The 15,828-nt window shown below is 32.7% G+C and overlaps 2 protein-coding genes across 2 annotated transcripts; both read left to right on the top strand.

Moving 5' to 3' along the window:
• The first annotated feature begins 1,970 nt into the window (after positions 1-1,970).
• On the top strand, positions 1,971-5,723 carry LOC105762778 (uncharacterized). The gene is made up of 5 exons (XM_012580671.2): positions 1,971-2,257; positions 2,934-3,092; positions 3,194-3,366; positions 3,444-5,421; positions 5,509-5,723. The coding sequence occupies exons 1-5, from the start codon at positions 2,123-2,125 to the stop codon at positions 5,557-5,559; spliced, it is 2,496 nt and encodes an 831-aa protein (XP_012436125.1). The 5' UTR covers positions 1,971-2,122; the 3' UTR covers positions 5,560-5,723.
• A 6,859-nt stretch (positions 5,724-12,582) lies between these two features.
• On the top strand, positions 12,583-15,064 carry LOC105762777 (leucine-rich repeat protein 2). Its single transcript, XM_012580670.2, has 7 exons — positions 12,583-12,824; positions 13,118-13,250; positions 13,384-13,455; positions 13,719-13,862; positions 13,949-14,020; positions 14,131-14,202; positions 14,761-15,064. The coding sequence occupies exons 1-7, from the start codon at positions 12,743-12,745 to the stop codon at positions 14,828-14,830; spliced, it is 645 nt and encodes a 214-aa protein (XP_012436124.1). The 5' UTR covers positions 12,583-12,742; the 3' UTR covers positions 14,831-15,064.
• Positions 15,065-15,828: the final 764 nt, after the last annotated feature.

Here is a 15,828-nt window from a genome sequence, read left to right as displayed (position 1 = left end):
AGTAAAATATGAAACCTTAATTTAAAGATGGATGGTGATCAAATACGTGAATCGGCATGACCTGAACATATGCTTTCTAGATATGCTTGTTCTGTATATAAATAAAGCCTACAAACTCAAACCCATTTAAGGCCATATCCTTGTAACTCATTTACATATCTAAATCAAAATTTAAACCTTAAACTTAAATATCCATTAAAACATTTAAAACCCAAATTGATAATTTATTTTTTATGACATTTTAATTTTTCACCATTTAACATATAAAAAACCCAAATTGACATGTGCATGTTAAGAATGGTAGAAGACAAGAAAAGAGTATGTTGCATCTTAAGTTTTGTTGGATGTTTAAAGTTAAAAGTGTGGACAGGAGTCAATTGTGAACTGCTGATTGTTATCAATTGGCATCCCCATTAGTAACACTGCTTTAATACATTTTAAAATAAAATAATACAAATATGTTAAAAGCATTAATTAAAAATTAAAAATAAATTTTAAAATAATACAATTATGTCAATATTTAATTACAAATATTTAATTATTATATTTAAATATTTAAATATAGTTTATAATTCTAACTAAATTTAATAAATAATTAATATTAATTACTTAGAAATATTTAAAATTAATATTATATATTAAAATATTAACAATAAGTTATAATAAATTATTTTTTATATTTTTGCTAAAATATCATAATATTAACTAATTTGAACATTATTTAAATTCATATTTGTTACTTTATAAATTCATGTATAAAATGGACATTTTATTTCTCAAAAGCACTTTTTGACAGCAATAACAAACACTCAAATTTTTCAAAAGCACTTCTCAAAAGCACTTTTCCACAGCACTTTTCAAAAGCAATGAAGAACTGGCCTTTAGTCTTTATACTATAAAAAAGAATTAAATAAGGTCAAAGTTCATCAGAGTTAACCTTTACCATTTGAAAAATATCATTTATAATTTAACAAAGTTAATGTTTTAAAAGTTTTTATGGTTTTGCAAATAAAATCTTTTATTTGGAGATGACCTAAAAAAAGTAATTTTCATTTCATTTTTCAACCCGTAAATGTTAACTCTATAATTTGATCATATTTGATTCTTTTTAATAATAGAGATTAATTTCATCTAGTCCTTATAATAGGTGGACTTAGTAGATACTTTTACCCTATTATTATTGTACAAAGATAATGTTTTTTAAAACTTAAATAATGTATTTTGACAAAAAAATCTTTAAATCTTCGTGTTTGAAAAATCATAGGATAATTAGATTTGAACATGGTTATTTGTAATTGCTTAAGAAATTACCTAAATTCTCACCGATTCACTAATTATAATAATGATTTTCTAAATTAAATCATTTAATTGGTTTTCCAAATTCAGTTACACCCTAAGATAAAGGTTGGATGATTAGTAAAAAAATTAAATTCATCGATCACTATTAATTTAAAAAATCGACGATCGACAATAAAATTATCATGTAAGCTTCTATACTAGAAGTTAGATTGCATTTGTCTCTTTTACTAAAAAAGAGGGGTAAATTAATCCATGTACGTTAAATCAAAGAGCAAATTAGTCTTTTATATTAACAATAGGAGAAATTGATAAAATTTTTAGTTATTTGATCTAACGTAGATGGGTTAATTTATTCATTTTCTTAATAGAAAAGCTAAAATATAATTCGATTCCTAATATAGAATCTCTATGATATAATAATTTTCTTAACCGAAAAAATTAAAATAAATTAAAATTGATTATCAATTTTATGAAATGATAATAGATAGTAGTAATTGATTAAATCGATTTTAAACCCAAACTAGATTCACAGGTAATAGACTGCACACGACTGTAGAAGATAAAATCTCTCCCGGGTATGACCGTTGCTCTGTAACGGCTAGTTTTTTCCTTTTTTTTTTTTTTTTTGCATTAAGCAATCTTACTATTATTTTTGACAATTAACACTAAAAACAATAATCAGAAAACACTCATCCCAATTCATTTTCTCAAACTCCAAACACTTGATTGAAATCACAGCTCTTTCTCGTTTCTTCTTCAATATTCTAGCAACCTTCATTAAAATCTTTGCAATTTCTTGGTCGCCGATTCACTAGAAAAAAAAATGAATCTTGGTTGCTTAGAGGATTGCATGTTTGTGTCAGACAAGAAAAGCCCAAAGATTGTTGTTGATTCTCAGATCAAAGAAGTGGAGGCTACCAATGAGCCTTTGGCGTCATCTTCTTCCAGAATCGGGAAGGTGAAGAGAACAAAAAAATCTGTTTCAGTTTCAAAATTTATGGTTGTTGTTACATAGAATTTGCCTTATTTCTTTCTCTGGAATTTCAGTTGCGTATATTGTTTAGTGTTAAACTTTAAAAAATAGGGTTTTCTGCGACTGATGAAATTAAAACCCTCAAACCCCTAGTTGGTGGTTATCTTTGGTAACGGATTTGTAAAGCTTAATTCAATTGCTGAATTTCAATTTATGATGCTAATATCTAGTAGAATTTGTTCTGAACGGCATTTTTGGGTGATTTTGGGCAAAGGGAGGGGGTTTGAGAATGTGAATCATGCTGAAATGAAATGAATTATTATTTAATAGCTGATCTGTAGTTTGCAGTTAATTGGTCTCTACAATGAATTTATTGAGTTTAAAACGAAGGAAAAAAAGGCAATATTAATATGTCTTTTAGCTGCTCTTACATGGGATTTTTCTTAATTGAGATTTTTCTGGTAGACCAAATGAAGAATGTGTTCTAAGCCTTAATATGCTATCCCTGAATGATTTATACTTGAAAAATGCCTTGATGTTTGTCAACTTACCTTTCTTAAAATGTTGAAAATAGAGAAGAGTGCCCATACTAGATGTATCTCTCTGCAACTTAGCATTGTTTTCATTTCGTTTTATAAGTCTGCTTTTGTGAATGGTGCAGAATAAATCATCCAAAGATACCAGCCCTTCAGCATTGAATGCTCTAAACAAATTTACATCTCAAATTAAGAAGCCTCCACACCGGAAGAATTCTCCTTTGAATTGGTTCCCCCGGAAAAAAATTGATTCTTATTTGAAAAGGAAAATAAAGATGCTGCAGGTTGTATACTCTCTCTATTTAAGTGTGTGTTGTATTAATCTATTGATTGTATCTTTTCTTTTCGTTTTTGAACAAATGCTAATATAGGAGCTGTATTTCAGGAAGTAGATGGCATGAATTTAACTCTCGATGAGACCCTGGAAGATTCAAATCCTCATTACTGTAGAGTTTTGAGAGAGAAAATGGCAGCAAGAGAGGCTGCACACAGGGCAATTGAGGCTCGTAAAGCAGCACTGGTGGAAGCATCTTGGTGTAGAATACTCCAAGCAGCTAGGTGGGCTTTTGCTTACATATAGTACATGATATGTGGATTGTGTTCTTTCCAGTCAACTTATTTGTGAAACCTTGTAGGATCCGTAGCAAAGAAGCAGATGAACTGCTGCTGAAAGCTGAGAAAACTGCAGCAGAGGCTTTTGAATCAGCAACAGCTTTGGGAGTGATAATGTATGACATTCCTAACTGCCCTAAGAGTACTTGTCAGATTGAAGCATCTACAATAAATAAAGCAGGTTCTACTACTCATACTATTAGAGCATCTTTTGAAACGGCATTTGAGGTAGATAAACAAGTGGCTGCAGCCGTAAAGACTGCATTCCTGAGGCTCGCATCTTGTCCCTCTTTTGATAAAGATGAATTTAAAGACCTTCTAAGGAAAATCAATGAGAATCCAGATACAGGTGATAACAATCTAGAGTCAACGGAGTTCTCTTCAGATTGTCAATCATCAGAGCCAGCATCAGAACTTGAGACATTGACTCAAAAAGATGATTTTAAGTCTGAAGATGGAAACTGCAAGATGTCAGCTTCGGAGACTAGACAGAAGAAAATTAAGAGGAGGCAATCTCTCGAAAAGTTTAACCCGGAAAAGCTTGTTGAAATTATGCTTGAGAGGCTTAAATGTTTACAAGAGGATGAACTCTCATCACTTGCTACAATAGTTGCAACCTGTGGTTTAAATGCTGCATTGGAAGAAGTAGAATACACTAAGCTTCATAATCCATCCTCCGTTGATGATCATTCCTCTGCTTCAGCTCTTTATTTTGCTCGAAGAGCATCTTCATTTGGAGCAGGAACAGTAAGAAAAACTAACCAAACTGGACAAGTTGACTCGGAACTACCCAGTCTGGACAAGTTTTTGGTTAAGCACATGACCAAGCTTGAACGAGAGGTACAAGAAGCCAGGAGCAGAAGAGAAGGGTCTAAAGATGAAAGTGGGCATACAACTCTGAAGCAGTCTTCAAATTCTGAGGAAGAGATTCAGGAGAAGGAAAAACAATTCGAAGAGAATTCTGGAATGGACCATAAAAAGTCAGATGCAGATACTTCTGTTGAGGCCATTCATGACTTGGGAAGTATATTGGTTAAGCACTCGTCAAAACTTGAAAAGGAAATTCAAGAGGCAAAAAGGAATTGTGGTAACAAATATGAGCTAAATGGCAAGAAAAGGGGAGGAATGTCAAATGGGGTGCCTAGTCATAAGAATGGCGATATTCTGGAAGTACCTAGTCTGGATAAGTTTCTGGTGAAGCATGTCTCAAGACTAGAAAGAGAAGTTGAGGAAGCAAAGAGCAGAAGGAAAAATGATATGGTTGAGAAAGGCAAGGTGGCTAACGGAGAAGTGTTTGAAAAAGAAAATATCAACTTGAATAAGGAAGTAAATAGAACTGAAAGTGAAGATAGCCTGGATAAAATCCTGGTGAAGCCAGTTTCTAGGCTGGAGAGGGAAAAGATGCAAGCCTTGTCATCTGGAAGCAATTATGGAAACCCTAGCAGCCATAAAAAACAAGGAGGTATCACAGATTGTGAGAGCTTGGACAAAGTTTTAGTGAAGCATGTTTCTAGACTAGAGAAAGAGAAATTGAGGTTCAATGCAAATAAAGAAATGGTGAAGGTAAAGAGGGGGGGAGGTGTAAACATGCCACAAGTGGATGATCAGGGTAGTCTGGATCAAATTTTGGTTAAACACAAATCAAAATTAGAGAAAGAGAAAATGACAAGTTCTGAGCAAGCAAGCGAGCAAATTAGATTATCTGTATCTCGTAGAGAAGCAAGGGAGAGAGAGTTGCAAGAAGCATGGGGCGGCTTAAGCTTAGGAAACTCCATTAAGCAACAGGTGGCGGATGATCAGGGTAGTCTGGACCAAATTTTAGTTAAACACAAATCAAAATTAGAAAAAGAGAAGATGGCTACTTCTGAGCAACCAAGTGAGCAGATTAGATTCTCTGTATCTCGTAGAGAAGCAAGGGAGAGAGAGTTGCAAGAAGCATGGGGAGGCCTAGGCTTAGGAAACTCCATTAAGCCACATTTATCCAGACTCGAACGAGACAAGGCAAGCTTTCTCTCAACGAATTAGATCATTACTTTTTGTTTAGTTTTCCTGAAGTTTTATTGATCTGTTTGGCTCTTTCTTATTCAGGCTGCTTGGAGAAAAGCTGAAGAGGAAGAAAGGATGCTAGCCATGGAGTAGTAGTAGAGCCTGGTTATATCTAATTTTTTTCTGGTTTCTGCGTAAATTTGTACAAGAAACATTGAGTTGAAATGTTTATCCTTAATTTATTTGTATAATTTTCTTTAATTCTTTTTATTGCCTATCTCTCATGGGAATGCAATACAAATATAACTTTCCTATGATACTATCTCTTTTTTCCCATTTTCCTTCTTTCCAAGCAGGTGCTTCTATTTAGTTCTGAGAAACAATTTCTAACCTCCTATCTTTTGGCCTCTGTTACATTACTTTATTCACATCTAAAGGCCAGGACCATCCAGGTAATATCTTTGCATGCTCTGGTTTCAATTTACTTGTTTTGTCTGATCTGTTTGTTTTGTTGTATGACTTATGATTATTTTGTTTCAATTTCTTGGCTTTTTTATTATTATTATTATAAAAATGACTGTAAAATTTTGATTAATTATAAAAATGATATGTTTTTCTGATTAAATACGTAAATGACCTGAAATAAATAGTAAAAATTAGTGGAACCAAAGAAAATGGCGCCATCAACATGCCATGTCAGCCGCCTGAATAAAAAACCTATATAAACACCAAGGAAATACTGTTATTTCTCAATGATTTAGGGCTTTTAAAAATAAATTTTTTTGGTAGAGCAGTTACCAATTTTTCACATGTCAGGCATTTTTTTTAAATAAAATTTAAAATATATATATTATTTTATTGGGTGACACCATTTAAAATGGCACTCCTGTACCATTTTTTAATTTTTAAATTTTTTTTTAAATTTAAATATAAAAATAATATTTTATTTGATGGAGCCATTCTCTTTGGCGTGACGAAATTGCTATACATAACCTTCAATGACAGATCAATTTGAGTTGAAGGATTTTTTTTTACTCATATTTTGTTAGAGGATAAATGGGAGAGAGATGAGGAGCTTTTTTTTTTAATGTATTTGTATTTTTATTTATTTAGTAAAATTTTTAATTTGAATGTATGTTTTATTTAACAATAATTCGGTGGAGCTCCGACACCGGTAAATTTAATGGTTATTTTCGGATGCCAGTTATTTATTCAGTAACGGGTTCAAATTGGTTATATAAGTGTTTCTGTTGATTGTGGTAGGACAATAACAATTTCAAATTGGTTATGCAGCCAACGAGTGGATTATTTGGGATTCCTTAGGTCAACGAGATGTTTGAAGGTTTTAAGTAATCTCAAATCGACTTGCTCGGTCTTGAATAAAATCGTTTAATTATGTTTTATTAGTACTGAGAAAGTTGCTCGTATTGCAAAATTATATATTGTAAGTTTAGTGAAATTATTTTGGAATGTTGCAAATGTAAAATTATAATTTGTGAATTATGTAAATTATGTAAATTGGTTATTTGAAATGTTGGTAAAATATAATTTTACATTGTAGTACAGTTATTTCAAGCTTTTTTATATAAATAATCCTAAAATATTAATTAATTATAAAAATGACTAGACCTGATCATGGGTCAGGTTACCCGCCCAACCCGAAGGCCTATCCGAAAAATGAGATGATTTGAGTAAAATTATAAGCCCGAAAAATGGGATTGGAAAAAAATGAGGCCCTTTTTCAAAATAGGTCGAGCCTTAGCCTCAGGTAAGATTTTTTTGACTCGACACCAGCCCAAATTATATACTAATTATTTTATTTATTTTTTATTTTCAACTTTAGCTTTAGCTTTGCCAACCATTTACCTCCTGTGCCCCCCTCCTTATTCCCAATTCCAAAACCAAAAGCCCTAAGTTTTTGCCGCTTACCACCTCCACCTGTCTAGCGCCGTTGTCCATCGACAATCGTCTCTACTCTAATAGCCACTATGTAACACCCCAAACCCGATCTAAAATTATGACCGGATATTAAGGAATTACATCAACTCGTTCAAAGTTTTTGTTTTAATAAAACTCAGTGCATGTTTCGAAACATAAAATTTTGGCAAAAACTCCCATAGATGATTTGAAAAACCAAAGTTTGAAAACATTTATTCAAAACCCAAAATTCAAATTCAAAGTCGCGCGTTTTGGAAGTACTAATGTTGGCAGATCATTTTCAGTATTAAGACAATCATTCGTTAAAAAAACCATACATTTTATTTACAGAAAATACTTAAGTGATTACTTAATCTTGCAGCGGAAAAATTATCAGAGTTTTAGTTTTGAAAACTGAAATCCATTTTTGTTAACTCATATGATTTTGCAGTTTTACATTAGAAAATATCAAATACCGAAAAATAAAACAAAAATCAAAACCAAAACCAAAACAAAAGACTTAGTCTAAAAATCAAAAGTCCAAAAAAAACTTAATTAACTAAAAATAATCAAACCAGCTTAAGCGTAAAACCAATCCGAGCTCCTACACGCCGTCTGGTTCTAAGTCGAAAGTTAACCTAAAAGTATTAAACAAACGGATGAGCTAGAAGCCCAATGCACATGCAAAATCATAATATCAGATATTCATATTACATAATTGAACCAAATAGCTTATCAAAACAGATAACAAAATAAGTATAACACACATGATTTACAAAATAGTCATGCTTAATTCACCCCAATGTACATGGACATGCAGAATCATAATATCATATGTTCATATTACACAATTGAATCAATTAGCTTATCAAAATAGATAATAAAATAAGTATAACACACATAATTTACAAAATAGTCATGCTTAACTCATGTACCTACTTATAGCAAAACATAACACATTTTATACTTACCAAAACTTATTTAACATACCTCCTACACTTACCCATGTTTGTTTACTAAAACTTACGCTTTTATGGGTCTATTTAATGTCCATGGACCCAATTTATGAGTCATTTAATAGACCCTTAATCGGGCCTCAAAATTGGCCCAAAAGGCCCACACAGTCTACCACATAGGCTACTTAACTTCACACGGCTAACACCATTTTTCTCCTTACCACAATCGGCTAAACACCAACCTGCCAAGAGAATTGGCACAACAGAATGGCAGCAGTCACAACAGGAGAAAAGAAAACCAAACAAAAATTGAACTAGAAAGGAAACATAAATTGAGAAAATAGAAAAAAATGAATAACAAATTGAAGGAAAAAGAAAGTGACGTGATGGAAATTGGAAAGTGGGGAGTGAAACTTGAGAGAGAGGAAGAGTGGGAGAGATTTTGAGTTAAGTCAAAACTACCCACATCCCACTAAATTCACTAACTAACCACATATCCGATTATCTCGGAGTTCAAAACAAAAAAATTATTTTAACTTTGCACATAGACACCTTACCACTAAACCAACAAACTCATTATGATCATTAGTTGAGCAAAAATAAATTATAAATAAGATGCTTAAATATAGGGGTTTAGGTAAAATAGTAAAAATTCAAGGGAAAAGTTCAAACCTAGAACCTCACACACACTATTCACGTCTCTTAACCATTGAATCAAAATAAATTATTAGACATAGTTTTCACAACCTTAATCCAAAACAGATTGTGACCTCTCTTGGTTTCACTGACCCAACTTCTTCTAACCCGATTTTCGGGATGTGATACACTACGTCTCTTGCTTCCTCTGTCACCGATGCCCACCTGATTTCCTCAGCCGACTCAAGTAAGAAATCTCCTTTTCACTTTCTTGCTTTTGTTTGGCCATTGAGAAAATGAAGGAAATTTTTTAAAAAAAAATGGGGGTTGTTGTTAATGAACCATCTCCTTTTCACTTTCTACCTTTCCCTGCTGACTCCTCTCCCATTGAGCCCAACCACATCAATTAATCTATATTAGTAATTAATGACCTAGTTGCTCTCACTAGAATCATGAGTAAACTTCAGAAAACAAGTTCACAAACACATATGCAATCTATTGTCTCTAACGAAAATTCTTTCATGGATGATTTTGTGTTATTTTATAAAAAAAAAAATACCCCAATCTAAAATTAGTAAAGTTATAAATGTTGAGATTCAAATCTTCAAACTAATGAAGTTAACGCCATGAATCAACTGTACTAAACCATGATCGAAGTTCATGATTTATTTAATTTATATTATTTTTTATTTTTAAAAAAGAACTCTCTCATGATATCATTGTAAAGAGCTAGAAAGTTATTATACCTGTAACACCCCTAACCCATATCCCTCGTCGGAACAGGGTTACAAAGTATTACCGGAGTTTATAGAATAATTACGGTTAATTCATGTAATTTACTATTCATAACCGAAACCAAACATATTCAGTCATATCGTCCCTTAAATGGACCATCGAGGTCCAATATATAGAAACAAGTCGGGACTACATCGAGAACTCAGAGAATTTTTCGCGAAATTTCAAAATTTTTCATAGGTGCAGGGGACACACACCCATATGGGTAGGCCGTGTGGCTCACATTGCGTGGCAGGACCATGTGGTACCACTAATAATTTTTTTTCAGTCTCATTTTCTCTTCACGACTATTTTTTCGAAAAAAACACTAGTGCTGCCTAGCACACCAGTGACACCCACTAATTTTTTTTTTGACAATTAGTCATAAGTATCGCCTGATAGTTTGGCAACACTAATTAAAAAATATATACTTTTGTAAAATCTCCAAGATCGCTTAACATACAGACGACACCTATTAAATTTTTTTCCTTTTTTCACTAACAAATTTTTTAAAAAAATTTAAATTGACGCCGCATGACAAACCAATGACACCCATTAAAAATATACATTTCCTTTTTTTTCTCCACTATGAATATCCCTATTTTTTTTATGAATATTATGAAAAATACGTATAAATACTGTCTGACACAATGACGATACCAAAAAAATTATTTTTTAAAAAAAATCAAGAATTAAGTGATGATTAGGAAAAAATGGGTGGTACCACCGGTTGGTGTATGATATAATAGGCAAATGACAAAAAAAAAAACCATTTTTTTTCAAAAATTACCGAAATGGGCCAATTAGCTAATTATTTACCGGAATGGTCCATTTTCCGCGAAATCGCGTCCATGTCAGGGTACGTGCCAGGAAATCGCGCCCACGCCAGCGCGATTTGCTGACGTGGACACAAATAGCACCCTCTAGGACGCGATTTGCTGATGTGGACACAAATAGCGCCCTCTAGGACGCGATTTGCTGACGTGACATGAACATTTTATGTTTTTTAGCTTGGAAAACTTTGAAAGGCCATAACTTTTCGCTCGGTTGTCCGATTGAGACGATTTTTATTTTGATTTCGAATAACTTTTCGAGATCTATGCGCTGACAAACGGCCGAAGGCGGTTTGCCGCACTTTTCGTCAAAAAAGATATTTTTTTGCCCCTAAATTTCGATTTTTTCGGTTCAAAATTGAATTTTGAAACATTCAAATCATTATTTTCCTTATTTATTTGAAGTAAACACCGGATTTTTTTTACAGAATTGTTGTATTATTTCTTCTGATTTGACACGTGTATGGAATAGGTCCGATAAATCGTTAGAACGTAAGTAATATAATTAAGATAATAACAGTATTTTTATAATATATCAATTAATTAGTTTAGCTTAGTTGGTTAAGATGCTTCCTCTTTTCCCTTAGTACCTTGGTTCAAATTTTGAACCGAAAAAATCGAAATTTAGGGGCAAAAAAGATCTTTTTCGACGAAAAGTGCGGCAAACCGCCTTCGGCAGTTTGTCAGCGCATAAATCTCGAAAATTTATTCGAAATCAAAATAAAAATCGTCTCAATCGGACAACCGAGCGAAAAGTTATGGCTTTTCAAAGTTTTCCAAGCTAAAAAACATAAATTGTTCATGCCACGTCAGCAAATCGCGTCTTAGAGGGCGCTATTTGTGTCCACGTCAGCAAATCGCTACCGACGTGACGCGATTTCTGGCGCTGCACTCGACATCGCTACGACGTGGACGTGATTTCGCAGAAAATAGAACATTCCGGTAAATAATTAGCTAATTGGCCCATTTCAATAATTTTTAAAAAAAATAGGTTTTTTTATCATTATTTTCCTAATTAATTAAAACCAATATTTCAAACTTCGAGAAGAATCTGTTAACTCCACAGCCTGATTTTATGAGTTGTTCAATCACATCTGTTCACTTGGATTTGTAGCTTGTCTCACTTGCCTTGGTATATGGATATAATTTAATGTGGTAAAAAGCCTGCATAACTCTCATTGCAGTCTGGACACATTGCTTGCTTAACTTCATCATCAATTGTCAGAATTGTGGTTAATTACGTTTGTTTTAGTCTGTAGCAAATAGCAATGACAAAGCTTCACAGTTACCATCTTTGGCCATTAATTATGGCCGGAAATGAGCACCCACTGCACTGCCTGTTTCTTTGCTATTATTGTCTTAACACGCAAGAATCCACATCAACAATTAGCTTTCACTTACTCTACTTGAACTCAAGTTAAATTAAAATAAAAGTTAATTAGTGAGATAAATTTATATTTTATCTTTAATTTCAAACTTCATTCATTATACATCAAATAATAATATTTTGACTACTAATTTAAAATGTTGAATTTTATATTTACAAGTGGTATTATAATATTGTAATACTTGAATTTTGCTTGATCAAAATAAAAAAAATTAGTCAAATATCTTTTTTATCTTAAAAATTGAAATTTAATTATTTATTATATAAGAGAAATTTTCACTAAGCATTCATAATTAAATGGTGGTTAAAATGTTTAACTCATAATTGATAAATTCGTAAGCCGGAATTTCATCATCTACTTGTATATATGCTGTAAGAATTACCATCCTCATTGAAATCGAGATCATAAAGAAAAAAATAGGTTTATGTAGTAATTATTGGAATAAGTAGAGGTGGAAGAGAAGAGGGACGAAGCTTCCAAGTTTCAACACTGTTAAGTAGAGTCCAAGAAAGAAGAAAGTCAGCGAGAGTAGGCTTGAGAACTCAACTGAACTGAGGCGAAGCAGCCTCCAAAGTGGGGACCAAATCCACGCGGCACACTCGCCCATTGTGTGACCTTTTCCACCACTTTCCCATTTCTCTTTCTTTCTTTCTGCTCCAAACCAACTTCAATTAAAAAAAAAAAACTCTCTTTCTTCATGCATTTCCACCACATTTGACTCGCTTTTTTACTTCCTTCATTTCTCTCTGCTATCTCTCTCCTTCCCTCCTAACCCTTTTTTTTCTTCTCTGAGTTCGGTTCTTGCTTCTTCATCCTTTCTCTCCCTCTGCAAATGGCTCCCCTCTCTGTGATTTCCTTGTCCCTTTGTTTTCTCCTTCCACTTCTTTCCCCTGCCATTTCAACCAACTCTGAAGGTACTTTCTCTCTACATGTTACTCTTTTAAGGTTTCAAATTTCCATCTTTTTTTCTCTTGTCTGCAAAAGGATGAGAGGGGGTTTTTATTTTAGTTTTTTAACGTGGCTTATAACTATTTTTGTTAGATGGATAAAAAATCGATTTTTCTTTTGTCTTTTGGTTTTGCTCTTTTTTTCATTTAAATTTCAAAGTTACCTTTTTTATCTTGGGAACCTAAGCTACTTGATGATTAAAAAAAAAAAGCGTGGGGTTCTTTAAAAATTTACCATTTTGTTGGTTTTATGGTTTCAGGAAATGCTTTGCATGCTTTAAGGAGGAGGCTTTCTGACCCTACCAATGTGTTGCAGAGTTGGGACCCTACGCTTGTCAATCCCTGCACTTGGTTTCATATCACCTGTGATTCCAACAATCATGTGATTCGCTTGTATGATTCCCTCTTCATTTTTCTTTATAACCCCATAATTTCTGTTTGTTTTTTGGTCTTACAATATAATGCATAAACTTGATTGATGCTAAGTATGCTAACTGCTAACTCCATTATTTTCTTTCAATTACAGGGACTTGGGGAACTCTAATATCTCTGGAACTTTGGGGCCTGAGCTAGCTCAACTCCAACATCTCCAGTACTTGTAATAGCCCCATGACTTTTATTAATCCTTTGTTTGGTTGAACAGAAAATGAGAAAATTAATTAAACCCTATGGAATTTTGATTCTAACTTTCCCCATTATTGTTGGTTTGAATGTTTGGACATATGCAATTTCACAGTTTCACCCAATGTCATTGTATCGCCAGTTGAATTCAATCATACTTGTTTAGTTTCTAGTCCCCAAAAACTTATACTGTATTTTCCTTTGTACATCATTTAAGCTATACTTTTAATATTATTGCAGGGAGCTGTACAAAAATGACATAAGTGGGGAAATTCCAAAGGAGTTGGGGAATCTGAAGAACCTTGTTGGCTTGGATTTGTATGGTAACCGGTTCGAAGGAGAAATTCCCAAGTCTTTTTCCGGACTGAAGTCACTGAGATTCCTGTATGTAGCTTAAAATTTATCGATCAAATAGTTGACTTTAACCATTCGCTTAAACTAATCTTTTGTTCTTGAATCTAATTGTACAGTCGTCTGAACAACAATAACTTGACAGGATCCATTCCGAGGGAGCTTACTGCCCTCTCTAACCTTAAAGTATTGTAAGTTTCAGATGATAGGAAAGACAACAAAAATCAGAATTCCTTTATCTCGTTTGTTTCGTCTTATGTGGTTTCTATTTTAACAAAAAAAATGTTTATGATTTACTCAGCGATGTTTCTAATAATGATCTCTGCGGGACTATCCCGGTTGATGGCCCTTTCGGGATGTTCTCAATGCCAAGGTACCATTTTTATTGCTCTCTCTGTTGATCATCACAGTTGATTTACAAATTAGAAACATCGCGAAGTGTTCATTGCTTGAAGAAGAAGCATGAGAATGAGATGGAAGTAACTGAGCCCTCTAATCTATTTGCATGAATGCTAGGTGTAGCCATTAGGACATGTACTAGTGATGTCTGCATAGATGTACCTGCTGCTTGCATCGGACATTAGTGCACTATGAGAATTGCTTTCGGATGATTGCCTTGGGAGTGAAAGGAATTAGCTGCAAAAGTAGAAGCCTAATACTATTTTGATTATATTAAGTTCAAGTAATGGGAATATGCTTAACACCTGACTTCACCTAAAACACAGGCTATCTGCATGTGTGTAATAATGTTCATGATATGGTGTCCAAGTAGTTGTAACAGAATGTGAGGCCGTGGCACCGCCTTTATCACAAAGTCAAAAAATTTAAGCTAATACGTTATGGTGAAAGAAAAAATGTTAATAGGCAAAAGTGCAGTTGCTTGTTTTGTTTTGATGTCATGATTTTCGATTGCTCCCTGTCTGTGTTCCAGCTATGCAAACAACATGCGCTTGAATGGGCCAGAGCTGAAAGGACTCGTGCCTTATAACTTCGGCTGCTGAAGAAACCAATGTTTGTCGAACTCATGATCGCAAAAGCCCTGGTGACATCCCCATGCTGATTTCTATGTAGGAGTGGATAGTGAGATGCTCTACTCTGTATCTATATAATCTATAAAATAACATGATGCTAGGTTTTAAGCCTTTTGATTTTTTTACATGTCAAGCAAAGAAATATCTTTGTTAGAGTTGGTCATGCCATCAATATATATATATATTGATATCTTTACCTTGAAACTCATGTTTTATTGAATGGGCATCGAAGTAGGGACTTAAGTGCTTAGGGCAAGACTGTTCAAAGAGGGGCGAAACTGAAAATTCTATAAAGATGGGTTGGGGTATATGTACTATGTAGTAAAGATAAAAGGGTTAAAATGTAAATTTATCACCATAATATTGCTATATTTTGTTTTGATTAATATTTGCCACTATACTTTAAGGATATGGTTAAATTTAGGTTAAAATATCTTATGGTCCCTGTTCTTTTCTAAAATTTTCATAAATTAGGAATTTAGATTTCTTACTTTTTAGAGATTCATTACATTTTCTACATGGTGTTACCAAATGAGTAGTTTTATTATTTAAAAATGTTATAGCAATAAATTTAACAAAAAATAGTTGAACAAAAATTGAAAGGTAGAACTAAATTTAGTGAAGTACAAAATTAAATTTTAATTTTGAGAAGTATAGGGACTATAAATTTATCACACGAGATTTTGAAAATTATTAAATTTTATTATTGATTTTGATTTTAAATTAAAATTAAAATTTATCACTTAATAGTGATTCTTTCTGATGATTTAAAACAAAATTTAACAACTTTCAAAAAATTAAAACTAAAATATTATTTCAAATATTTTATTTTAATAGTTAATTTATAAAATATTAAAATTAATAAATTAACATAAAATTTTATTTAATCAAATAAAGGCTTGAAAAATAAAAATTTGAAGTTTACTTTTTATAAATAAATTTTATTAATTGTGTTATTATTTTTAATT

The sequence above is a fragment of the Gossypium raimondii genome, chromosome 12, assembly GCF_025698545.1.
Source record: "Gossypium raimondii isolate GPD5lz chromosome 12, ASM2569854v1, whole genome shotgun sequence".
In the NCBI taxonomy this organism is placed as follows: Eukaryota; Viridiplantae; Streptophyta; class Magnoliopsida; order Malvales; family Malvaceae; genus Gossypium; species Gossypium raimondii.
The sequence above is the reverse complement of the archived record's forward strand: the minus strand, read 5'-3'. Positions and strand labels throughout refer to the sequence as shown.